The 26,588-nt window shown below is 46.4% G+C and overlaps 1 protein-coding gene across 19 annotated transcripts in view; it reads left to right on the plus strand.

Annotated features, from left to right (window-relative positions):
• Positions 1-26,588, plus strand: part of dmd (dystrophin) — a 202,044-nt gene that overhangs the window by 159,035 nt on the left and 16,421 nt on the right. For 8 of the 19 annotated variants that reach the window (XM_035394701.1, XM_035394719.1, XM_035394700.1 and 5 more), the window contains 9 exons: positions 893-1,161; positions 2,102-2,248; positions 6,285-6,344; positions 6,950-7,028; positions 8,948-9,008; positions 10,163-10,207; positions 23,296-23,357; positions 23,727-23,801; positions 26,001-26,202. In XM_035394701.1, the coding sequence (XP_035250592.1) occupies positions 893-1,161; positions 2,102-2,248; positions 6,285-6,344; positions 6,950-7,028; positions 8,948-9,008; positions 10,163-10,207; positions 23,296-23,357; positions 23,727-23,801; positions 26,001-26,202 (1,000 nt within the window). Of the gene's footprint in view, positions 1-892; positions 1,162-2,101; positions 2,249-6,284; positions 6,345-6,949; positions 7,029-8,947; positions 9,009-10,162; positions 10,208-13,551; positions 13,786-23,295; positions 23,358-23,726; positions 23,802-26,000; positions 26,203-26,588 lie in introns of those variants that run through there. The other 11 variants (XM_035394708.1, XM_035394718.1, XM_035394710.1 and 8 more) reach the window with 5 other exon arrangements.

Here is a 26,588-nt window from a genome sequence, read left to right on the forward strand (position 1 = left end):
AGACACACTCAGACACTCAGACACACACATACGCACACTCAGACACACACACACACCCACACCCACAGACACACACACTCTGACACACATACACATATACACACACACACACACACTCAGACACATGCAGACACCCACACACACACACAGACACAGACACACACACACACACTCTGACACACATAGACATATACACACACACACACACACACACACGCACGCACACTCAGACACACACAGACCTACACTCAGACACACACACACATTCACACAGACACACTCACGCACACACACACACTCAGACACACATACACATATACACACACACACACACACACTCAGACACACATACACATATACACGCACACACTCTCATACTCAAACATGCACACACATACACACCCACACACACACACTCAGGTAGAAAAATGCACTGACTGCCTTATTCAAATATGTGTGTCTCTACCGAGGACGCGTATGGTTATACACCATCTGTAGCTCTTTTGGTGTAAATTTTTAGCCATTACAAAATCATACTTTAAAAATGTGTTGGGTATTTGTGGTTTTGTTCGTCTTGCAGAATGTGTTGGGTGTTTTAACGGTTTGTGTTGGTGTTGCAGAATGTGTTGGGTGTTTGTGGTTTGTGTTTGTGTTGCAGAATGTGTTGGGTATTGGTGGTTTGTTTTCGTCTTACAGAATGTGTTGGGTATTATGGTTTGTGTTCATCTTGCAGAATGTGTTGGGTGTTTACAGCTTGTGATCTTCCTCTTGCAGAATGTGTTGGGTATTTTACCCTGTGTTATCATGGCGGTGTTAGGGTATTCGGGCTGTAGAGTAACCCGCAGCCGGGGTGTGTTTTTTGGGGCCCTTACGCCGTGCGTCCTCTCGCCAGAGTTGACCCCCGAGGAGCGCGCTCAGAACATGGGGCGCGTCCTGCGGAAGGAGGCGGAGGACGTGCGCGCGGGGTGGGAGGGGCTGAGGCTGCGCTCGGCCGACTGGCAGCAGCAGCTGGACCGGGCCCTGGCGCGGCTCCTGGAGCTCCAGGAGGCCCAGGACCGGCTGGACCTCAGGCTGCAGCAGGCCGAGGCCGTCAAGGAGTCCTGGGAGCCCGTGGGCGACCTGCTCATCGACTCCCTGCAGGACCACATCGACAGAGTCAAAGTGAGTGGCCAATGAGGGCAGACTGCTGTTCAGCCAATGAGACTAGGCCACGAGGTGCCACTGCAGAACATTCCTGAGAAGAATAATAATAAAAGATGTTTTCATTTTCTTTTAACTTTTCTATTGTATTGGCATCGAACACTGATGTAAAAGGTCTATAACAATATCCCTTTAATTGTTTCCTTGGGAAAAGATTTCAATGGCACTACCTGGTAAATAAAGTTAAAAAAATGCTTGTCTTCAGTTTGTATATTAACTTTGAACATTTTAAATGTGCATTACACAAGTATTAACTTTTAACAGTAAACATTTGGAACATGATGTCTTTAAAATGTGTAATTTCTACATCCACCTTGGACAATTGCATGCCATCAAGAGCTGTATTTTTTATAGTGTAATAATCTCCGAGATATAAAAGCTATTCCGACAGCAGGTTTATTGACTTGGATTATTATTGCTTGATTAAAGCACTATTTTTTGGGTCCTTGCATCATGTACAGTGTTGCTCTCAGTGTGTGCTTCTCAACCCCATAACACGACACCAGAGGCAAAAAGTATTCCATTTTTATTCATAAACTTTGAATGATTTGAATAATAAGACAAAACTTTCCATCCAGTTCTTTTCTGTGCCTCACAACATATGGGTTTATTTAATATTTCATTTTCTTCACTGGCCTTGATAACCTCCTATTGGGCATTGTGAAGCACACGTTATGTGAACTGGTTTGTTGGCATCTAGGTAGTTGGCGTGTGGAAATCCAGCAAACTAATTTTACTTGTCTGGATCGCAGATTTTGCTATTTTGTTCTGAACCTGAAGGGATTGCAGCTGCTAAGCTAGCCCAGCTAAAGATTGGCCCTAACCGAGACGTGCAGCTGTGTTGGGAAACTTTTTTAATGCTGCGACGCAGAGGACTAACCGCAGACCTGTGCCTTTTCAGGCTTTTCGAACGGAGATCGCCCCCATCAAAGATGACGTAACTCAGGTGAACGATCTCGCCTCCACCTTTGGGCCCATGGGCATCCAGCTGTCAAGGCTGAACCTCAACAGGCTGGACGACCTCAACACGCGGTGGAAGCTTCTACAGGTACACCTGTCAACGCACCGCATCAGATGCACACTAACACCAAGTACTGCACACCTGAGATGGATAAGCACTGAGACCAACTGAAGGGCACCAGCACAGATCCTGCAGCAGCACAAACTGGCACTATCAGACACAACTGAACAACTGTGAACAGCTACGAACACAATTTCATATTTGATTTCATTCATATTAAAGTCACATTCATATATTATTCGAGTGTGCATTAAGATTCATGAATAATTACAAATGAATAACATGGCTTAACCTGTTTGCACTCAGGTACTTTATCTATGCATACAAACAGATGGTCACTGATAGTGACAAATAAATATTGATATTGACAGATGCAGACTGACAGGAGAGTGTGTCGCTTCATTGTGACACAGCTACATGCTGTGGCAGCTGTACCGCTGGTGTGACACCACAGGAAATGGCCTTTCATACACTAAAATGCGTCAATGCTGAATGTGTTGCCTCCAGTGATATTTCAAACCACTGGAAGAGTAGGTGTTCTGGAAGTCAGTGTTCTAGAACTCCACTGCTTTCAGTACCAGCAGTGATTGTTGCATCAGCATTAGACTGTTCAGTTATGGTAAATGGTAAATGGACTGCATTTATATAGCGCTTTTATCCAAAGCGCTTTACAATTGATGCCTCTCATTCGCCAGAGCGGTTAGGGGTTAGGTGTCTTGCTCAAGGACACTTCGACATGCCCAGGGCGGGGTTTGAACCGGCAACCCTCCGACTGCCAGACAATCGGTCTTACCTCCTGAGCTATGTCACCCCTATGAACAGTTATGAACATTCTAATCACATACTTGTGGTCTTAATCCTTAAAGAGTTAACTGTTCTGTGCTGTTTGGGAAAGGAAAATATAAAGGATACTGACAAGAAAGAGAAAGATGACTTCCGTTTCATTGCGGGTGAAAAAAAAAAAGTAAAGTAACTGTTATGAACACACAGACAGCTGTTCGGCACATGACCACTTTCCACACACAGCCAGACACATGCGTCTCATCCACGGAGCTTCTGTGAGGAGCAGAAAACAGGAAGCAGTGGCGTCTCAGCTGCGTGAATGCTGAGTGTGTGCACTCACTGTGGAACTGAATGGAAGACACTGCATAAGCTGTGCTAAGGCTACGCTCAGACAAAACACTGCATCAGTCTGCATTCGTTCTCAGTTACTTTGCTACGCTCATAAGAAACACTGCACACGTCTGCATTCATGTTCAGTTACTACACTACACTCTGTCCCCTCTCTCCCCAATTGGTTTAAAATGTGGCAAAGCATTTCTTAGGGAATTACTTCTTTTTGGTGGTGTTACTTTTTAAATGTCGTGTTTAAAATGAGGAGGGAGCCATTTGAGTAAAAGAAAACAGGCATAGTAGTAGTAGCAGTAGTTGCAGTGACAGTACTAGTAGTAGTCATAGTCATGGTAGTAGCAGTAACAGTTGTAGTAGCAGCAACAGTAATAGTAGTGAGTTGCCTGACATGCAAGCGTAGCATGAGGCTACACTTGTTCAACATTTTATGATATGAAAATATTTTTGAAAAAACAACTCAATTGTACTGTGCTTCGACACCTCATTTAATTATGTTTTCGTACTCATTTCACTGTGTTGTAGAGGAATTATTAGTTTGTTTTTGTGTATGTCAGTTTGTGTGTTGTAAATCGTCTGATATACCATGTTGCTCTTCTTTAACGTTTGGAGCAATGCTTTGTAGAAACAGACCTAATTGATTTCTCAACTTCATTGTTTTTCATCAGATTTTCATTTAATCCATATTTTACGTCGATGTGCATTCCTTTTGCATACTGGCTAATAAACACTTATACACAGACACATTCAAACTTGCACTGAGACACACTCTCATACTGACAGATACACATCAAAGTTGTTCATTAGACACCAACTGGTGAGTCACTGAACTGATTGTGTCAGAAACTGCAGTGTTAATTAGGAAGCTCTGCATCCACAGGAGGGAGGTTACACAGGGTTACGTTTAAGCAGTTTTTGTTCTTACTCAGTTTTCACCGTCGTTTTATCAGGACTGTACCTGCCACTAGAGGGAGCTATATCAGAACTGGGGGTGGTGTGTGTGTGTGTGTGTGAGTGGCAGTCGTGTTCAGAGTTTAGATTAAAAAGGACTTTCACTGTAATGCTGCTTGCTCATTGGTTGATAACTGAAACTTTCTTGGATAACTAAGTTGCTTTGTTCAGCACAGCTGTTTTAATATCCGTGGTTTAAATTTAGAAGAACGTCAAAATCACGTCATGTGAAATATATTATTGATGGCAGTCAGCTCCATCTCAGATTGTTTTTGGAGTTGATCACTGTGCCCCTTGAGTCAGCTCTGTGCCACCTGCACCGTCCCAAAAAGCAGGTTCTCACCAGTCGGAACCCAGTGTCTTTTTTACACTCTGTCTACGTAAAAGAGAGCGAGTCCAAACTGGAGAGGAAGCACATCCCTGACTGACAGCAGCTTGTGGCCCATGGACCCGTGGAATATTCCGGGTGGAACTAATGCAGCAATAACCTGAGCTTAAACCCACTCCGCCTGCTTGGCTGGGGGAGGCCTGGGTTTTTCTCCAGTGCTGTGGTCTCCCAGTCGAAGCTGGTTAATAACTTCAGCCTTCGACTGTACTACCCAGCATGCACTCGTGACAAATGTCTTCACTCACTGCCCAACTTAGGAATCCGCCTCCAACTTCGTTGTGAATATTACAACATCATTCATTTAGATTCAGTTACATTTGAAAAATAAGGTCATTGGGGTATAAAAATCCCTGCTGAAGTTTGTATATGTTCCAGTCAGTACATCCTCAGTGCTGCATGTGTGATGTCATTGTAGAGGGACATTATAGCTAAGTGGTGTATGACGTCATTAAGTGGACAGTGGGCTTTGATGTGCGATGGAATAGAACCTTGTCTTACTTTTTGAGTGCTGTGGCTGTTATTTATGTAAAGAAAATGTCTGTACATTTTTATTGCAATTTTACTGTTGTCTAAGGGCCTAATTTACTACGACCTTTAGCATGCGCACAATCTTATAGCACACGCAAAACCAATAACATGGCCAGTTGACTGGTCATGGTATTTGTTTTGCACCAATCGTTGGTTTGTGCTCTTAGTTTTGCATGCACTGAAGGGTCTTAATAATCCCGACCATAATGCTGGACGGCGATCACACATCTCCGACTCAGTGATCCGAACGCGCGCTGTCTGCCCCCATAGCGTGTGAGCAGCCTGACCTGTGCAGTGTGTATGTAATTTGAGTCAGGTGCTCACTCGAGAACGAACAAAGTTAAGGATCACAGGACCTGGAGGGCTGAGTGACCCTCGGTCATGTGATCCGTGGTGTGGTCACGTGATCAGCGGAGTCATGTGAGCAGCCTCCTGTGATCCACCGCACCTATGGGGAGAGGGGCCTGTGAGCGTGCCCAGACTCGCTCCCCTCTGCAGGGGAACGCTGGGCTGTGCCTGGGGGTAGAGGCTGTGTGAGGTCAGCTGTGTTCCCCTTCAGTCAGTGTGTGCAGCGCCGTCGTTGATAGTTAGCCAGTTAGTTGGTTCGCTAGTTCGCAGTTAGTTGGTTCGCTAGTTCGCAGTTAGTCGACGGTTAGTTAGCGCTTGGCTGCACGTACTGTACAGTTGAATGGTGTGGGATGGTGACATTGTTGAGTTTGTGTGTATTTTGTGTCACCTGGACCCTTTACAGTGAGGCGTGATTGTGTAGATCTGAGACATTTTTTTCTTTAACTGAGAAAAAAGTGTCAGTGTGAGAGAGAGAGGGGGGGGGGGGCATGGGCATGCTGGGTTACAGAATCATGTACCCAGAATTCATTTGTGATTTATTTCATGTAAATCCGAAGTGCAGTTACTCACACTCTGTCACTGATGCCTCTAGTGCGGTCTATTTAAATGGTACGAATAATAAGAGGTTGGGTGGGCTTGAGTTGAATGTACAATAATTACAGTATCCAGCTGTTGCTCCGCCCTCAAAATGAGCTGTCTTGTCTCCGTAATCCTAATCAGGTTTCCATGGAAACCTGCAGAATCTCAGGGAGAATGAAGGAGGTGGGAGATATATCCAAGGTAATTTTTTTACACTGAATGTAATTCAGCACCACCCACCCAAGTTTCAGGTCCCGCCCATTCGACAAGCATCGTCCAACCCAAAATCGTTCCATGATCGAACAAGCTCCCCATCCACCAATGGTCATCCAGAAAAAGCCTCCTCTGATCTTTCTGTTACTCCTTTCAACTCTCACCCTCAACCTCTCTCTGTCTTTCATCATTCCCCATTCTCTTGTCCTTATTCTTCCGTCTCCTTCCCTCGCTCCCTCTCTCCTGCTATCATTCCTCTCTCTCTCTCTCTCCATCCTTTCTCCCTCTCTTGTTGGTTAGTTGTGGTGATGTTCAGCAGGATCCCTGCCCCAGGTTCACAGTCCATAGGCCGTGTTTCACCGTGTCAGTGCGTGCTGTAGAAAACTTTTGCTTTCTGCCTCATCTGTGTACCGTGGTTGTGACTGCACACTCTCACGCAGTGCATCTCATCCATTTCCCAACCCCTCCCATTTTCTCCAGTGTTTCAACCGGAGTCCTGTTCTGCGGCTCCCGGTTTTTTTCCCCGAAATAAAATTTTTTTTTGTTCTGTGGTACTTCTGATTCTGTCGCTCACTGATTCTCTCTTCCTCCAGGTTTCCATTGAAGAGCATTTCAGACAGCTGAATGAGGCCCACCGGGACTTCGGCCCTCAGTCTCAGCACTTCCTTCTTCGTAAGACAACTTTTACGTCCCCGTCCCCCCCTTCCGCACTGAGAATCTCTCTCTCACTCTCCGCGCTCTTCCCTACGCCTCGCCCCCACCTCTCCACACACGCCCTACGCTCATTAACATCTCAGCCTAATCCTGCCCGCCCCACGAAGTTTACACCTCACTTACGAAACATTTAGTCATGCAGCCCTGCAATATCTCATCGCTCTTCTGCAACCTTTACTTCATCACTGCAACATTTCATCATATCTCCAGCCGGTAGCCCCATTCCACCATACCCCCGCAAACTCTTTACCTTCACCTCCTCTTCCACTTTTTTCTCAAAACTCCCTTGAGTTAACACCTCCTGGAGCTAACTGATGCTTTGTATGATTTGGCTAGCGGAAATTGTGAAGGTGTGTGTGTGCGCGTGTGCGTACACTTGTGTACACTTGCGTGCCTTCGTGTGTGTGTGTGTGTGCGTGCTTACATGTGTGCACATGTGCGTGTGGGCGCACGTGCTTGTGTGTGCTTGTGCGTGTTTGTGTGTGTGTGCGCGTGTGTGCATGCTTATGTGTGTGTGTGCGCGCTTGCGTGTGCTTGCGTGTGTTTGTGTGTGTACGTGCGTGAGTGCCCGCATGCATGCGTGTGTGGGTTGCGTGTATGTGTGTGCGTGCGTGTGTGTGGGTGCGTGTTTGGGTGCGTGCGCGTGTGATGACAGCAGAAAGAGTGTGTGTGCAGTGGGACACCGAGGTGCTGAGAGATGTGTACTTATCTCCGCGCTCAAATAAATTTCATTTCCTCGGGCTCCTGCTCAGACCCGCTGGGCTCTCCACACTGGGAACATAATCCCATCACAGAGAGGCAGAGAGAGACTCAAGGAGAGCAGGGAGAGAAATGGATTCACTTTCTCCTCCACTGTAACCATTTTAAGACTCACAAATAAAGGATATCTTTTTTAAGAGACGGCTAATACTCTTCCCCACATTTTACAAAAAACGACAGATGTAGAAAATGTGTGAGTCACGCATGGAGGGGCCCCCACGGCCCCACAAGTGACCGAGTATAATTCGCCTGAGAGTCACTGGGAGAGGCGCATTGGGGACGGCGTGCAGTGGGGGTGGAACTCCGAATCGTTACGTTGAAAATGAGGATTTCTGTATTCATACGGATGTATTCTACATACGCCTGCTTGTGCTTCGTATTGCGCTCGCTTGTTTTGACAGGATGGAGAGATAGAGAGAGAGAGAGGTGGTAGGTTGGATGTTTTGATTTAATTTTGTTGCTGTCATTTTTACTTTTCTTTCCCTTGTCTTTATTAGTCGTTTATTGCATTATTGTAGCATTTCTTATTTGAAATCCCGAGTTTTTATTCCCATCCACACACACCGTGCACTAAGCAGCCTGTCAGTTCAGTAGTCATAGTTATCATGGCAGTGAAGGCTTCTGTAAATTAGTACAGAGATTGGGGGCATTGGGGGGGGGGGGGGGTGGGGGGGGGAGAGGAGGAGTGGGAGGGAGAAGATGCGATGAGAGAGAGAAGGGAGTGTGAAAGAGAAAGAAGACATTTTGGATTAGTACTTCAAATTAAAAATGTGCTTCGCTGACCGAAACAAAAACACAGTCTTGCCATAGCAGTGGGGTTTGGAACATGAAGAATGCCGCCGCTGTCAGTTACTCACTGATAAGGAAGAGAGAATAAAGAAGGAAAGAAAGAAATAATAAAAGCACAGTGTGTTGTGGGAAACGGTGTCCTTGCGCCTCAGACTGTGACCGGCCATCACGTATATGTACCTGGCCTCCAGACTGTAAATCTGCTTCTTTCCCACTAGGATAGGGATTTAATGCTTATGGTTTTATTTTCCTGTTTCTACTGGTATTAATCTCTCTCTCTCTCTCTATCTCTCCCTCCCCCTCCCTCTTTCCCCACCTCCCATATACAGCCTCTGTTCAGCGTCCGTTTGAACGCTCCATCTCTCCGAACAACGTGCCCTACTACATCAAGTGAGTATCTAAGTCTTACCAACGACACTGACCCTATTACTGCAGCAAGTGAATGACCTCAACCCTAACTTTACTATCTCACCCCGCCCGTCTCTCAATTTAACACTAGCGCTGCACCACATGTCTAACCCCAGTACCGCTACTTTATGACATACTAAAGACTAACCATGCTAATTCACCGTGTGTGTTCCTAACGCTAACTGTGCTACTTTACCGTCTGTCCCGCCCCCATCCCAGGATAATTCATCAGAGCAAGTCCCTGTGCTCTCGTTGAGTGGAAAGGCTAAAGCTTAACTACTCAAATTAAAGCAGTTGGGAGGCATACAGTCTCTGTCATGTCTCCACATGTTCATGGTGTTGTTTGGTTTGGGAGTTAATTCACAACTCGTGGATGAGATTTAAAAAAAAAATTTGCATAATGAGCTGTGAAATTCTGGTGGAGTCCACCATTAATGACTGGCATAAGTTGCATCGGTTTGAGTCAGGCAAAGCACAGTACCTGCTTGAGGTCCTGCAGGCTTATGTTCATTTTGGCCTGAATGTGGTTAAGTAGCCTGATGGATATTCTGTAAGCCTGCACATGGTTTGGCTGTCCTATATATGGTTCTGTAGGTCTTCATGTGGTTGTGTTGAAGCTGTATGTGGTTTGGCTCTGTAGGTCCACATGCGTGGTTCTGTTGACTTGTACGTGGTTTGACAGCCCTGTGTAAAGCTCTGTTGGTCTGCGTATGGTTCTGTAGGTCGGTGTGTGATTCTGTTGCCATGCATGGTTTGCTGGTTTTGAGGGTCTCTCCAGATCTGAGTGTCTGTACACATCGTGTTTATGGAGCAAAATATGTTTGACATTAATAGCCATTAACTTGTGTCGCTGTGAAATAACCAAAGGGCTTGTAGAGTGTTGTGTGTTTTCAACGGTGAATGCTCGGTGATACAATTAGTGAGTGTGTCACACGGTGGCAAATGCATCCAAGACTGTGTGTGTGTGTGTGTGTGTGTGTGTGTGTGTGATTGCCTGAGTGCGTGCGTGTGTGTGCGCGCATATGCGTGTGCGTGCGTGCATGTGTGTGTGTGCATGCGTGTGTGTGTTTGCCTGTGTGTGTGTGTGCGTGCGTGCGTGTGTGTGTGTAGTGACAGGTTTCCCTCTCTATGTGCAGAAAAGAGAAAACAGGACCAGAGGAGATGACCCGGATCCTCTCAGAGTGAGTGGGAGTGCAGGGCGTTGTGATCGCGCATCAGATAGAGCAGCACTGACCACCTCTAACCAGCCAGACTCACAGACCGGGGTACACTGACCACACTGACCACACTAACCACACTAACCACACACAGCCAAGGAGACAAAAAGCATCTCGCTAATGCATTCTGTCTGTTTCACATATATTCCATAAATATGACATAACACATTCTGCTTTTGATTTCCATAAGCAAGTCCCCACACCTACCACTTGAAGTGGGGGAAAAAATAACTGCATGTACTGTACTCGTATGAATAAAACTTCATATGAAGTGCTAGTACGGTCTGCTCTGGAACTTCCCAGAAACATGTTGAAAAGACAAGGCAGAAAAGTAGCGAGAAAGCAAGAAAGCAGGCACAGTCTGGGTAATGAAGTCCATTTGTATGGCGTGTCAGTGGGTGGGCTCACTTGAATTAACCACTGTGGACTACAGTGCAGTGACTGTTGTGGGAATGAGAGAAAGAGAATCTCACGGGCGCACATACACTGCGTACAAGCAGCTTATGAGGAGCAGCGGAATGCTAAAAAAAGTGCCAGTACCATAGACTGTAGAAAAAGTGCCAGTACTCATATGAGCAAAAAAGTCCCAGTATGGTGTACCAGACTGTTCTGGCCCACTTCCAGCACTGTCTACACCAAGAGGGAAATTAGTGCAGATTACAACTTAAAACTGTAACAGACGGTATAATATTAGTCTCATTAAAAATTCTAGATGAACATATGTACAATTTTTTAAAAATAATGAAGAAAATGTATAAAAGCTTTGAAATGATTCGGCCTGTCGAACAAACCCACATAATGTGTGTTCTCTCTCTTTTGCAAGGATTTAGGAGGTCATTTGACTTGTATCAAACATCAAAGCAACATCTCAAATATTTTTGGCAACTTTGGCTTGTGGGCCTTGTGGGCATGTGATCAATAAGGTTTATTTATTAACTGATCGATAGAATGACTGCAGAACTACTGACACCTATACCTGGCTTAGGTCCCCTGTATCACCACGGAGATGCCAGTTTGCTAGCTATCAAGCTGAATACTTTGTTTAATTCCGTTAATACTAACTTAATCACTAGCTACATCAATATTATCTCCATAAAATGTAGTGGAAAATACATTTTCCGATGCAGATTCATCCAGCATCACGAACCTCGCTTTGCTGTGATTAAAACCATATTGAAGATAAGCCTTTGGACAACCTTGCAATCTATATAGCTGACCCAATCTCAGCCTCAAACGGGTTTGCTGATTAGCTATAGTGTGCTAGCAAGCCCATGCCGGGTGGCCCTGCTCTGGAATGCCAGACATGCAGAAAATATCTGCAGTAATCTACATCACCGTCTGCACCTGGCCTACCGACTTATCAGTGTTAACCATCAAGCACTTTAACACTTTTTAACAGTGTAAACATCAAGTCTCCTGTTAGGTGCAGCCCAGTAAACCAGGATATATCACCTGTGTAATAACAAGCAAGTGGAGAAAAGGCTGAGGCTTCTGCAGAAGTGTGCAGATTACATTACGAAGCTGGCTTTCGTCCAGCTGGATAAACCCGCTTTGCTATCTTGCCGGTTTGGTGTTAAACCTGCTGTTGGGGGTAAGCTACCCAGTCCGTGCTGCGATGAAGGCTCTATATCCCAGTGATATAGCTGGTCGAGTTTTTGAGTTTAGCTGTTGGAAAATGCAAGTATGACTCGGCAGGTATAACTGGTAAACTAAGTTCCAGACCTGGTTTCCGTTCATGAGATTCTCTCTTGCCCTTGCTACCTGGGCTTTCTAAACAGATGCGTTTAAAAACAACACATACCGTGTCAATTTTTAACACACCTCCATGCCTAGTTAAGGACAACGCATTTTGTGTTACTTTTCAACTTAACGGTGTTAAGGAGTCTCCCTTTGTAAAACATAAGGTGCATATTTGTACCGCAAAAGTAGTAACTTGTAGTAACTTGACACAAAATGTGTTGAAAGTAACACAAAAGTACTCCCTCAAAAAGTGCGTTGGACATTAGCACATCCTTTTTGAGAAATATGACCAACCTTTGATGACGTCTTATGAGAGCTGGGTGACACGATGGCTTTGAGGAACAGGTTGATGTAATGGTTTGTTGATTGATGTTGAATAGCTTGTTTTATATAAGCTAGATTAACAATGGAAGGGCAGTGCAGCAGAATGAAATGGTTAGTTTATATTTTTTCAGCTTGTAGAATTGTTTATTGATTTGTTCAATTTATTGTTAGTCAAGAAACCACGTATGTAAGTTGTATATTTAAATGAAGGATACTTAATGACAAAAATGTCTACAAATGTCTGTAACCATGGACATACTCCACATGTAGTATTTTATAATAGGTCATATCAGGTGACAAGCCAAAACCAGGCATTCGGGTTCTTCGCGAAGTCTCCAAATTATTTATTTATTTATTTATTTATCTGCTTGTTTCTTTGTTCGTTTGTACCTACCTATTGTTAGGTTACTGGCATCTTTTCAGTCTTGCGTTCTATTCTGTTTTTAAGCCACCGCTTAAATCTTGAATAGGGCAGCCTTTGTGTAATGGACTGGAGTGAAACTTGGACGAAGTATTCGAACCTGGGAATACCGGGGGTGCTGCAGTACTGCACGCGGCCAACCGTCAAGCAGTGTCGCATCTCATCTTTGATTCAAGTCGAGTCCTCAGCACCACCCCCGCCCCCGCCCCCCCCCTCACTGCCCACCGACTTCTCCTCCTCCTCCTCTATCAAGCTCTCTCCCTCTACCTCCCTCTCTATCCCTCTGAAACGCGTCTTTCACGACCGAACACCCGGGATGTTGCACCCGAACATTACGTCACTCCTGTACACTGGAAAGTGCGGACATCATTCCCAAACGTCACTTTCCCTGAAATTCCATATATTGAGTTCGCACTGTTAAAATCTGCTCCACTGCGTGAGGATGTCATTGCATTCTGGAACACTGAATTACAGAAATTCTGTGTTGCTAGCTTTGCTTTTGATTAAAAATGCTAAAAGCATGAGACTACCATGCTAAAACATGTTAATGAGAAACAACAATGGCAACTATAGCTATGGAATTTAGTGTAGGTCATTAAAATTATGTAGCCTAAATGGATGATTGGATGAAAATATGCCATCTAAATCACAATAATATTTGTATAACTTGGAAAGATTTACAGAAATGAGAAATTCTTCAAAATATCTCGCACATAATATATATTTATGTTTTAAATCTCACTTAGGAGGTGATAAATTCACACCGCTCCACCTTAAATCCCGGTACGGAACGCTTCCCCGGAGTCTCCTCTCTCTTTCAGCTGAACTGAAGTTCTCTGGGTGAATAGATTGGGGGAAGGGAGCAGGCGCGATAGCTCCGCCTCGTCTGAACAGCCGCTGCGCGCTGCTGGAAAGTACACGGTTCGGACGGCTTCTTCTTCAGTAGGTCTGCTACAGCGGCGGTGTGGGTTTACCCGTTCGGCGCGGAATCCGTCGTTTAAACCGAATATTTTTGGACTTGCTGCGAGACCGCAACGATGAGAGAGCAGCTCAGAAAGTAAGTCTACGTTTTTAACTCATTCATTGGTGCAGTGAAGCCGAGAAAACGCAGAGGCGAGTTGATAAACCGAGGACAGGGGACAGTGTGAATGAGCTGTAGCAGCGGCACAGAGGCAGCACCAGAGGCGGCAGATGTTCCAGTGTTGGTTGACCACAGCAGGTGTCCGGACTCTACCGCCACGACTCACATCGGAGGACTGGCACTCTGTCATTTACGGCTGCCGTCGTGATATCTACTTAACGATGTCCGATTGAAATATGTCCAGACGACGCGATGCTGAGAAATATTTGTCGTGCTGCTCAATGCTTATTTATTTATTTGTTTATTTATTTATTTATCACTGGTTTGCTTTTGTTCCTTATAGAAATCACCGTAAATATAATAGATCGCCGAGTTTGCAATGTTATTTTTGTTATTTCTAATGTTTACACTATATTGCAAGCTGACTGTGTCTCCTATTCTCCGTCCAAGCTAATCGTCTTTTACAAAAGAGGGTACGTCGATTTGGCCGCCTCTTATATTGGGTGTATTTCATAGATTGTGAAAAGCTTGCATTTCATAAAATCAGGACCTAACATAAGCCAACGAAATAACGCATCTTAGCTAGCATTCATATTAGCTTGCTTGCTAGCTTGTCATTGATCATCATCAAGGCAACTCAAAACCTGTAAAATATCTGTTTTTATTTCTATTTTCTCATTACATTGCCCGCCGCATCCTTATGAACGTTGCTTGGCTTGGTCGTTTTCAAAATGTGCTGGAAATGTGGAAAGGAGACTGTGTATCTTTGCTAGATGACTGCCAAGCTAGGTAATGTTACCTCCCATTGCTTCTCTTCCAGCATGCATCCAAGCAGGTAGCTTTGTGTTAGCTAGACACCGAAGAACGGAATGCGTTCGAGGCGGGCCGCCGTTGTTTGTTTTATTGCAGAAGACTGCGCCTCGACTAAATTGGTCCTTCCGAGTGCCTCTCTTCACCTCTATTTTCCAGCGACTGAATGTGTCTGAACACGTTTGATTTTGCGCCCTGAAGTGCCTTGTGCATGTCTAAGCGTTGCAGCGCAGTGTGCAGTGTTGCAGGTGGGAATTGAACATTAGCTAATGAAAACGCTTCATGAACGATGTACTGGATCCAAAAGGGTGCCGGTGCTTTTTGTTTGGCCACCGAGACGGCTAATCATTTGTCGATCTGTGTGTGTGTGTGTGTGGTGGAATTGCGTGGTGCCCTTGGTTTAGTGTATATGTCGGTGCACACTGATTCAGCGCTAGAGCTTCAAAGACGAGGTCGTGCGTAGCCTACCCGTCACTGAAGACATGTTACAGATATGTCTTGTTTTTAGGATATGGAATTTAGATTTTAACAGAATTTTTTCTAACATATATATATATATATATATATATTTCTCATTGTATTGCAGTATATTACGTTACATGATGATGCATTCTATTGCCTTTTACTAAATGTTTGTGTTAACTGGTGAGGTTTCCCAGAGTGAAGAAACCTTAGCGTTGCTTATTTGTGTTTGTGTACATGCAGGTCTGACTGACTTCCTTTGTGTGTGTGTGTGTGTGTGCGTGCGTGCGTGTGTTTGTATGCACTTGTATGATTTGAGGTTTGAAAGTCCCGTTTGATGTGTGTGAAATCACGTCTGGGCTCTTACCAGTTACATTACATTACAGTACAGTACAATGAGAGCTTGGCCATTGACAATGGGATCTCCTTCCTTGAAGATCTGATCCATTGTAATACAGCTGTTAATAAAACTCAGACTCTATGAATGGCTCGATGCTCTGGAAATATTACAGTGGGCTCTGATGTGATCCTTTGTATGAAGACTGAAGTGAAGCACACTGCGAAGAAAGAAGCGTCAGACGCGATTCATCCCAGCAATTGTGAATAGAACTATACTGACACTCAACAACCAGGGCAGGATCATGGGAATAGCTCCATATTCTATAGTTCAGCGTTTCCCAGTCTTTTTCCTTCCGCGGCACACTTTCCAAATTTACAGAATCTCATGGCAACACCGCGAGTGACGTACTGACGTTGATGTGACGTGCCAGCAGCAGGCCTAAATGTTCTTTTGGGGGGTTTCAATTAAGCGATATGCATTTTAGTGACATTTATTTTGGCTTTTGTGAATGGGATTTGTTCATTTAAGTTTTTTTTTTTTTTTAAATTCATTTGAACATAAAATTTTTTTTTAAAGGTGTTTTTCACACGGCACGCCTGACCTCGCCTGACGGCACACCAGAGTGCCGCGGCACACCGGTTGGGAAACGCTGAACTATAGTTAACAACGCTGTGCTGAATTTCCCCGACGTAATTTTAAAAAGGCCGCTTTTCACCAGGCCAAAATCCTGAGCAACGGGACTCCAGAAACTGAAAGCACTGTGTGATGTGTTGACGGTCTACCTGTGTCTTCCGCTGCTATGTGGCAGCGGTGCGTTGTTTGTTTAAAGTGTATTTATTGAGTCATAGACCCATCTGAATAGAATATATGCAGTTATGAGAATGAGTTGGCAGGACCAGCTTGTTGCTTAATACGGAATTCAAAGAAGCATTTATTTGTTCCAAAAATCCAAAAATATAACTGAGTAATGTGTATCCAATCCATACACATGTTGAAAAAGATCTCTACTTGAGAACGTATTCGCTTATGTGTTGTACTTGGGCAGTAATTTCTAATGTTGTAACAATAAGTAGGCCTATATGCACTAATAAAGGGAGTGGCGGAGAAACTCGGGACACAGAGTTTTGTTGTATGATCACCCTGACCAGTGTGGACTGTAATAGTCAAACTGGCTTCAGTGGTTAGTTCTATTAATTGATGTGTTCAAAATCCAGCAAAGCTGGTAGCACACCAAGCTGATGACTACAGATGTGATGGTATTTTTGGGACTGATGTCACTGGGTAGTGGGAAGCAAAGGTGAGATTATGGGGGTCCATCTGCCAAGACAGCACATCCATGAACCAATCCGAGTTTCATAGTGCCTGTGGGGAATCAATGCACTGGGAAGTGAAACAGATGTAGAACACAGCAGTGTCATAGTTGTTCATTGGGTTATTGTTTGAGTAGGCCCTGTTTGTTTTTTTGTTTTTTTTGACATTTGTGTGACTGGTTAAGCAGGAGCTTGACCTAACAGAGGAAAAACCCATGTAATACAAGATTACGCGAAACAAGTTTGAACAGAATCTCAACGCTTGTCTGGAGATAATTGGTGGTAATGACACTTGTCTTTGTCCGTATTAAAATGGAAAGGATAACCTTGAGCTCGTTTCAGAATCCAGCCCTCCCGTTCCGGAGTGTGCAGTTGTTCTTCTCGAGTCGACTCGGTGTGAGAAGATCCGCCGGGGTGGTGCAGATAGATGCAGTGTCTCTGCCCTGAATGATCCTAAAATGCAAATGGCTCCCAGCAGATGGGCGGTCGATCAAATCCAGAGTCGCCGATTTGGTGTGCTACCACTCTTAACAGGTGGCGTGTTAGACCGTAACTTTCTTAAAATGTTGTTGTTTCACGCATTCAAAAACGTCTCTGCACACCAGCAGTGTGGAAACAGGACCTCAGTATAGCTGGCTGTTTGGTTTAGCCTTAGTTTGTCGTCTTGTTTTGATTTTTCAACGGTATCGACATTTAAGCCACGAGTAGTCGAAGCAAAAACAACCTTGAATTTTGTACGATTTTCAGTCGTCATTATGCAACAAAATGCGACCTGACCGTATTTTCAACTTGAATAATTAGGGTAATGTAGTGGGATAAGTTTTGGAAGTTAATGGAATTGCTGATCGGTGCTAAGGTGCTGCTAATATGAGCACTGATCTCTGTTTATGTGCGCTGGCAGTGCTGCGTTTCAATGTGACCCCGTCCTCTCAGATTTTGACTTGTTTCTGGGTTTTTTGAGGGAGGGTGTCAGACTCCGCACCCGGGTGTGAAAGCTATCACCCTACACAGACACGCACCCTACACACACACACACACACACAGTGATACATTCTCCCAGTACAAAAGCTCCTTTTTCTATTTAGTAAATGTTCAAGATCTGAAATTTTGGTGGGCTTGAATGAAAAAGCATGTTCATTATTTTTAGTTTTTTTTTTTTTTTTTTTTTCATACAGCACCTGTACTGTAATGTGATCATTATATTGGGGAGGTACCATATGTGCCATCATAGACAAAGGTAAATAAATACATACATTTTTAATCCTTGGGGAGAATACCAAAAAAATACCATTGTTTCATTAACTGCTATGTTGATTGCATATAATTCAGTGTATCTGTTGGGTTACCCTTTATCCCTTTAAGTTTATCCTTTAGATATGTGTAAGACAGCTACAGCCTTTGTTTTACAGGTGTAGCTGAATTGAGATTCACCTTTGTGGATAAGACACACTGGTGTGTTAGATTCATTCAGCCTGGGTTCACCTTTTTTGGTTAAATAAATTCAAATGAATGTTTCTGGAGGCCAGAATGATTTTGAACTGTAATTGTGCTGGACAATTTCTCAGATGTCCTGAAGTGTAGAGAGTGCTTTTTGTGCCATGGATAAAGCAACAAAACACTAATCCATTTGAAAAGCAGTGGATGCTAGATCGTATTGTCTTACCGCCATTTCCAACCGACTAGCTAGCAATTTCAGCTGATAAGTGAAGTGTAAGTTGCCTGGGTCTTGTTTTATGGATTCTGTCTTTGCAAATCTGCAGTGTTAGCTTTGTAGCTAGCTTCATTAGATAACATTCAAGGAAGTGTGCAAGCTAACAAAGTAGATCAATAAAGATTTCTTTCCATTTTCTCCGGGGAGTTTCTCCTTGCCGCAGTTACCCTTGGCCGGGTCTTTGGGACCTGGGCCCAGAATGTGTGCCTGCTCTGAGACATTGGCCCTTTGTGAATAGGACATTGGCCCTTTGTTACGCAAATAAAAACGGAATCGCAAGGAATAGCATTAAACAATGTTTGCGTCTGTAATTAAAAATGGATAAGCCGGCAGCTTAGCTTCTGCGGTTGTAAGCAGATTCTTTCAGATGTCTTTTGCATTACGTGAAGTTTTTCAGGTTCGTACAGGTAACAGGAACATTTCTTTATGGTGGAAATGCTGTATCCATAGAGCGCATGACCATTTTTAAATGGTTTTGTTTTAGCATCTTTACCGTTAAAACAAACAGTGGTGTGGTCCCCGACTTTGCATCACAAGGTTCCTTAGTAACTAATTTCATATTTTCAGATATTGCACATGTCCAGTCAACATTGCCTTTCAATTTATAAACCGGTAGAGAGAGATGTATTTTTTACTCATCGTGTCATTTGCATATGCTTGGCCCAGGTAATAATGAATTGTATTACATAAATATTTATAATAATTGTATAGTGAAAGTTATTGATTAAATGATTAAAGCATCGGTTTAGACATTGAAAGTGAGCATTTCATTCTTTTGGCGATGTTACATTGTTAGTAATGTGGTTTTACTGTATTACATACCTAAATACTTCACTGCACCTCAAAAAAAAACAACAAGCCACCTGTAATATACCTTTGGGTCCTGGCTGGTGGGTTGAGCGGCCATTTCCTGGTTGCAGTCCCAAGGTCCTGAGCGTAGGGGGCGTGGCTTTGGCTCAGGTGATGACCTCACACGAGCTCACCTGCAGCCAGCGTTCCGCCGGCGCCGTGCGAGTCGCGTTAAGGTTCCTGTGTAGAGAGAACGGTGCTGTTTTGACCGGCTCGGCCGTTCGCGGCTACATTTTCTCACCTTTCGCCAAAACGTGCGGCTGAACTGTGTGAGTAGATCGAGTGATTGTGCGGTTTACCCCCCCCCCCCCCACCTCCTCTCGCACTGCCGTTCTGGCTGTGCGGTACATATGATAAAAATCTGTGTTGCTAATGTTAAGTCCTGCTGAGAGAGCAGAGCCCGCAGTGTGCTCTGATGTCTGATAAGTCCTCTGCAGACGCTGCGCCGCGCTCTCCCGTCAAACGATCCGTTAGGCTCCTGTCCCGTCTCCCAGAATCCCTTCTTGTTTTATTCATCGCCTTTGGTACAGGAGGGCCCGGCGGGGAGTCTGCGGGTGCAGTTCGGCAGAGCCCGCTCGCTAGGGTATGGCGAAGACGCCCGCGAGCCGGCCCTACATCCTCCTGAAGGGCCCGGCGTTGGCCATTTTCTGAAATGGAATGTGCGAATGTTTTCTCATGAAAAGCACTTCACACCTACAAAATGCCCGACGGATCGCAAGAGGAAAGCCAAAGAAGGAAAAAACGTGTGTGTGAAAGCTGCCAAACTTGAGCAAATGAATATAGACCCTGTGCTGTGGAAAAAGGGCTGAAGCAAACAAAGCCGGCGGGGAACTTAATAAAATATATAAATGACATTGTTACGTATAATATAGGATGCATTAGCAAATGAGTTGTTTTTGAAAAAATAAATCAGCGCGTTCACATTTATTTTCGTTGCGTTTCCGTGCTCGGCTGTGGGTGAGACACGGGCAGCCTTCCCTGCGCACACGCTGCCGTAGGCATTTCACCGTCTCCAGCAGGGCTGCGTCGAAGCGGGAAGGGTTTCACAGCAGCTTCAGAAATCACTTCAAGTTTACTCTCGGAACACATCTCACCAGCAGTCCAAGGACTTGCTACGGCTACGTTTTTTTGTGAGGCTTCTGCTATGAAATGTGTGTTTCTGTAACTGACACCTCCTGTCAGTAAATGGCAGTTCAGCTTAATTTTGTGTACGAGCCCTCTAAATTTTTATTTGAGCCTTTTGTAAAGATGACAAATAAGGCTGTGTACAGCGAGCAATGCAGATAATGAGCTGCATTGTGTCTTGAAAAAGTGTGGAAATTGTCTTCTTTTCTAGTAATAAAATTGTTTTTTTATTTTTCAGCAGTTAAGTCATTTTTTTTTGTCAGGCTGTGTCAGTTGTTCTCAGCCCTGTTGTCAGTACTTGAGAACCCCCCTCCTTTTGTAAGGGCGGCACCATCGAGTGGCTTTCCATCTTGTTTACTGAGATTGGTGAACATATTGGGATCGGTGACTATCAACTCCATACAGAATGTTCCAGATCTTTCAGATTAGTCAGGTTGTGAGGTGTATCCAACTGCCACTCCCTGCTGGTTTAGCTGAGACAATCTTACTTCTGTTAGAACGTGACTGACTGTCTGCCATGTATAATTTACTGTATTGGTAAACTGGAGCCAGCAGATTAACTAACATTAGGCAAATGAAAATGTTTAGCCACATGTCTGAAAACTGCAGTCCCGCCTCCTCCCAGTCCTGCTGTAGCCAAATTTAGCCTGTAGTTTTCTCATTAGTTTACAGTGCCTGTTAGGCCACTGGGTCGCTCGCTCGGTAAAAGTTGTGTGTGTGAATGCCAAACCCGTGCCAGTGGCGACTGTGGCCGGCAGCCTTGCTGGTGTGACACGCGATTGGTTTTGCGTCGCCCGAGGGACGTATGGGACGGATTTGGTTGGTGGAGAGCAGCAGTGTTCGTTGCTCTAGCGACTCCTGCTGGCCGTGGCTATCTCTCTGCGCTCGCGTGTGATTGGGTCTCCTCCTTGCGGCAGCTTGTGTCTTGGAGGAGAATCGCTAGTTGTCCTTCACTCTCCCGAGCCGCCAGCAGGGGGCGCATGTGAGCACGCTTTGTACATAGTTTCTGAAATGAGCATTCCTAATTCGTGTGGGATTGGCAAGGTTACGGTGCCCAGTCCCATTGTGTGCGTGCCCAGCGCTGCGTCGGCCGCGGCTAATTCAGGAATGCGAGCGCTAGCTCGAGCTTCTTCTTTCCGCTAATGAAGGTGCCAGCTGTGCCGGAGAATTGCACAGCTGGGGTGACATCACAGCCAGGTCACGGAGTTCACCGACTCACCAGCGTTCCGCGAGGCCCGGGTTGCCCTGCCAACAGACACCCGCGCTGCCACCCCGCGATGAACGGACCGTGAGAGCACATCACCGCACCGCACACGCGTGGGCCTAATTGGACGCGCTACTTGGGATTCCTGCAAGGCGTTTTGTGTGGCACCGGGGGGGGGGGGGGCTGCAGCCGCGGTTCTGGAGCGCCGCGGGTTCCGCTGGTTTTGTTGTCACTCCGCGCTCAATTAGTCAAATTAGATCCGCTGATTACGCAGTGAACTCACCTCACCTGCCCGCTTGGGTCTGGCTCGGGCGCTGAGTTTCAGGTGAGGACAGAAAACCCGGCGGAGCCCGCGGGCTCCCCAGGACCAGGGCTGCGGCCCCCTGCTGTCGCCCAGGCCGTGTGATGTCATAAAGCCGGCGTGGGTTCTGGATTCTGCAAAGCGCTCGCAGTGCCAGCCCCCTTTTAGAGCACAGCTTGCGCTGCCGATGAACTTTCCCTCCGTCCGCTGGCTTCGACTGACAGAAATACAAAAGTGAACGAGGCGTCAATACCGACAGAAAAGGTCTGCTGGTAAAGCCGCCGTTATGAAAAAGAAAATGAAAAATGTTTGAATTTTTAAATTAAAAAAATCTGTTGACACTGGTTCATGTGTTTATTTGTGTGTTTATTATTATGTAAATCCTGCATGTACGCACACAGCCTACAACAAAAACCAGTGGAAAAATTGCCGCGTCGAGGCAGGATATTGAATCGACACCCGCGGAATCTTTCACGCACATCTGAATATCAATCGGACTTTAACCCATGTGAGTTACATCACAACTGGAAAACTGGGGAAAAAAAACACAACCAGCAGGGGAATGTTTATCAGGATACAGCAGGACCCCTGCACGGCAGCTATCGCAGCGATAGCGGTAAATGCTGCGCGCGGAATATGAGCTTCAGTTTACGCGCGGCATATGGCGAGGTTCTGAGCATACTGCGATATTCCCAGGTCAGGCGTTTTTTAAACGCTGGCAGTTCTGCGCCGTGCCCGTGGGACTCATTTCCCCGTGATGCGGGCATCTAAATGGATCTCCCGCCTTTGCTGCTTGCTTTTTTTTTTTTTTTTTTTTTTTTTTTTTTTTTTAGCAGTTTTTGTTCAGTCGTGCTGTTCTTGCACTTCCTGGTCGAATTCCTCACGCGGCAAAGATTTTTTTCCTTTAACGGCTTGGACTTAATGTCACGTTTGATATCTTTTTTTGTTAAGGCACGTTCAGAGCACGATTGAAAGGAATTAAAACACAGCGAGGTGTAGTGGCCCGATTCTTTTTCTTTTTGGTCAATAATGGGCGAATGCACGGCCATGGGAGAAGCTCTTAAAAGGGTGAAGATGGAGGAGGCTGATGAAGAAGGAGGAAGGGCTGTGTATATATAGACATAGAGCTAATGATCTGGGGAGATGGGGCCTCCCCTCTGGAGCCAGCATCAGGGGCTGATCCTCAGTGTGAGAGAGGAGGAGGAGGAGGAGGGAGGTACAGGCGCTCACTCTAATCTCCCAGCACTGTGGTCTGGGGTACAGTGCTGGGTTTGGGGGATGATGGATGAGATGGGCTTTGTGTGTGTGTGTGTGTGTGTGTGCATGTGTGTGTACATGCTGACTGTGCTCTTTTTCTGCTTTCTTGCCTCTCAGCCACCAGACACAAACCACCTGCTGGGACCATCCCAAGATGGCGGAGCTGTACCAGTCTCTGTGTAAGAACCCCCTCTCACCCCCCCAACCCCCCCTCAGTGTCAGCATCAATCCCCCCAGTACCCCACTTGCCCAGTGTGTGTGTCTGTTTGTGTGTGTGTGTGCGTGTGCCCTTACGCGCACACGTGTGTGTGTGTGTGTGTGTGTGTGAGCGCGCCTGCGCGTGCAAGTATGTGTCTGCTTGTTAGTGTGTGTGTGTGTGTGTGCGCCCTTACGCGCACACGTGTGTGTGTGTGTGTATACGCGCCTGCGCGTGTAAGTGTGTGCACCCGTGTGTGTGTGTACTCGCACTTGCGTGTGTAAGTGTGTGTGCGCGCACGCACGGAGTAGGCTGTGGTTACTATGGTTACCCTTTCTCTCTCTTCCTGCAGCTGACCTGAACAACGTGCGGTTCTCCGCCTACAGGACCGCCATGAAGCTCCGGCGGCTGCAGAAGGCCCTCTGCTGTGAGCACCGCCTCCTCCCTCATCCCCCTCCTGCCCCCTAAATTTACCCCCCTACCCCCCTCCTGCCCCCTAAATTTACCCCCCTACCCCCCTCCTGCCCCCTACATTTACCCCCCTACCCCCCTCCTACCCCCTAAACCTATCCCCCTGACCCTCTCCTATCCACTAAATTTACCCCCCTACCCCCTAAATTTACCCCCTTACCCCCCTCCTACCCCCTACATTTACCCCCCTACCCCCCTCCTACCCCCTAAACCTATCCCCCTGACCCTCTCCTATCCACTAAATTTACCCCCCTACTCCCTAAATTTACCCTCCCCCTCATACCCCCCTCCTACCCCCTTACCCCCTAAACCTATCCCCCTGACCCCTCCTATCCACTAAACTTACCCCCAACCCCCCTCCTACCCACTAAACCCCTAAACTTATCCCCCTGACCCCCTCCTACCCCCTAATCCCCTAAACGTATTCCCCTAACCCCCCTCCTACCCCTTAATCCCCTAAACGTATTCCCCTAACCCCCCTCCTACCCCTTAACTCACTAAACTTATCCCCTGAAACCCCTCCTACCCACTATACTTACCCCCCATCCCCCTACCCCAAATCCCCATCTCCTCCGCCACATCGTCTCTGTCTCTGCTAACCGCTTTCGTTCAGAAGTCTGAGCAGACAGACGTTTGCCGCCTGGTTGGATTTTTGTTTGGAAGGTGCCGTCCCCGTCCCCCGCCCCATGGGCACGGTACCGCGTTCCTGTTCTGGAGCTGCCTGTAATGTGGTTACGGGGGTGATTTACAGCTGTCCCCCCTGCAGAGACCAAAGGCCCAACATTAGAGGAAGTGAGAGAGAATAGGCTCAGTTAAGCAGCTTAGCTGAGTGGTGGCAGTTTGTGTGTTTTCGAATCTTGGAATGAAGGTTTATTTGACTCCAGGCCTGTTTAGAAACACGCCGTGCCCTTGAACGTGAGCGCGCAGTAAGTCTGTGATTTTTATGCAGGCCGCTTGATTGACAGCATGTAAAATGGTTCATTTAGCGAAGGTTTGTGACATAGCTTCTCCATGGGCCGTTTGGAGAGCCTGTGGCAGAACTGTGTTGAAAATGAACAGTTTTACATGCTGTCATGAAACGTGCACATGTCAATGTGAGGGGCATGGATCAGTGTTTCTGTGTGTGGGTTTGTCCGTAGGGCACATCAATCACACACACAGCTTTCACGCTGTGGCAGTGTGTCTGTGCTTCATATACGGCTGATCGTATGAAAAAATATCAAACTGAACCAAAACCGCATTTCTAAAACTTACATCAAAAAAGGCAGTGGGCGAGCTGGAAGGAGTAGACTCACACATTTAATACTGAAGGACTGTTCTTACGAGCAAGAAAAAAAGGCAGATTGGCAAAATGAGCTTCTCGAATCCTCTTGCATCCGGGCTCTGCCAAAACAGTGACAGATTTTGGTGTAAATTGGCCCAGAATTGGGCAGCGCTCGAGACGCTCGGCGTAGTGTCTCCTCTGCGGCCCAGAATGCTCAGAAACAGGACGGAAGCCCGACGCTGACTGCCTGCGTCTGTGGAGCGATGCTCCTTTCGCCGCTCCTAATGTCTGATGAAAAGCCCTGATTGGCTGTGATAAGATCCAGATCCAGCGCGTTTCTGTCGGGGCTCTTTCTGCAAACGCCGGTCCCCCCCCGCCCGCCCGCCCGCCCGTTTCTGATGACCTAATCGCTTGCGTTTTTCATTCGTCCGCGGGGGGAAATCGCGTTCTTTAAAAAAAAGAAAGATCTCCGCAGTAAGCAGATCCGCCGATGACCCCTGCCTACGGTCGCTAATTGTTTTGGCCTCCGCGCGTTCCGCCGTGCGGCGCAAGCTAATCGTTGCGGCGCTAAGCGATGCTAACGGAGCCGCGTTTGTAGAGCCATTAATCAGAGCGGAGCGGAGCGGCGTGTGTTGATTCAGACGGTTCTCTCTCTCTCTCTCCCTCTCTCTCTCTCTCTCCTTCTGTCTCTCTCCCTCCCTCCCTCTCTCTCCCCCTCTCACTCTCTCTCTCCCCCTCTCTCTCTCCTTCTCTGTCTCTCTCCCTCCCTCTCTCTCCCCCTCTCTCTCTCTCTCTCTCTCTCTCTCTCTCTCTCTCTCCCTCCCTCTCTCTCTCTCTCCCTCTCTCCCTCTCTCTCTCTCTCTCCCTCTCTCTCTCCCTCTGTGCGCGCAGTGGACCTCCTGGGCATGACGGCGGCCCGCGAGGCCTTCGACCAGCACGGCCTGAAGCAGAACGAGCAGGTGATGGACATCATGCAGATCATTAACTGCCTGACCAGCGTGTACGACCGTCTGGAGCAGCAGCACAGCAGCCTGGTCAACGTCCCGCTGTGCGTGGACATGTGTCTCAACTGGCTGCTCAACGTCTACGACACGTAGGTCATCGCCCACACCTGTACCGCCTTCCTGTGTGTGTGTGTGTGTCTGTCTGTGTGAGTGTGTGTGTATGTGTGTGTGAGCGTGCGTGTATGTCTGTGTGTGTGTGTGTGTGTGTGTGTGTGTGTGTGTGTGTCTGTCTGTCTGTCTGTGTGTCTGTGTGAGTGTGTGTGTGTGTGTGTGTGTCTGTCTGTGTGAGTGTGTGTGTATGTGTATGTGTGTGTGTGTGAGCGTGCGTGTATGTCTGTGTCTGTGTGTGTGTGTGTGTGTGTGTATGGGTGTGTGTGTGTGGGAGTGCGTGCATGTTTGTGCGTGTGTGTGTGTGTGTGTGTGCATGCATGTGTCTGTGCCTGTGTGTGTGTATGTTTGTGTGCCTGCTTGCACA

The sequence above is a fragment of the Anguilla anguilla genome, chromosome 15 (genome assembly GCF_013347855.1).
Source record: "Anguilla anguilla isolate fAngAng1 chromosome 15, fAngAng1.pri, whole genome shotgun sequence".
NCBI lineage: Eukaryota > Metazoa > Chordata > Actinopteri > Anguilliformes > Anguillidae > Anguilla > Anguilla anguilla.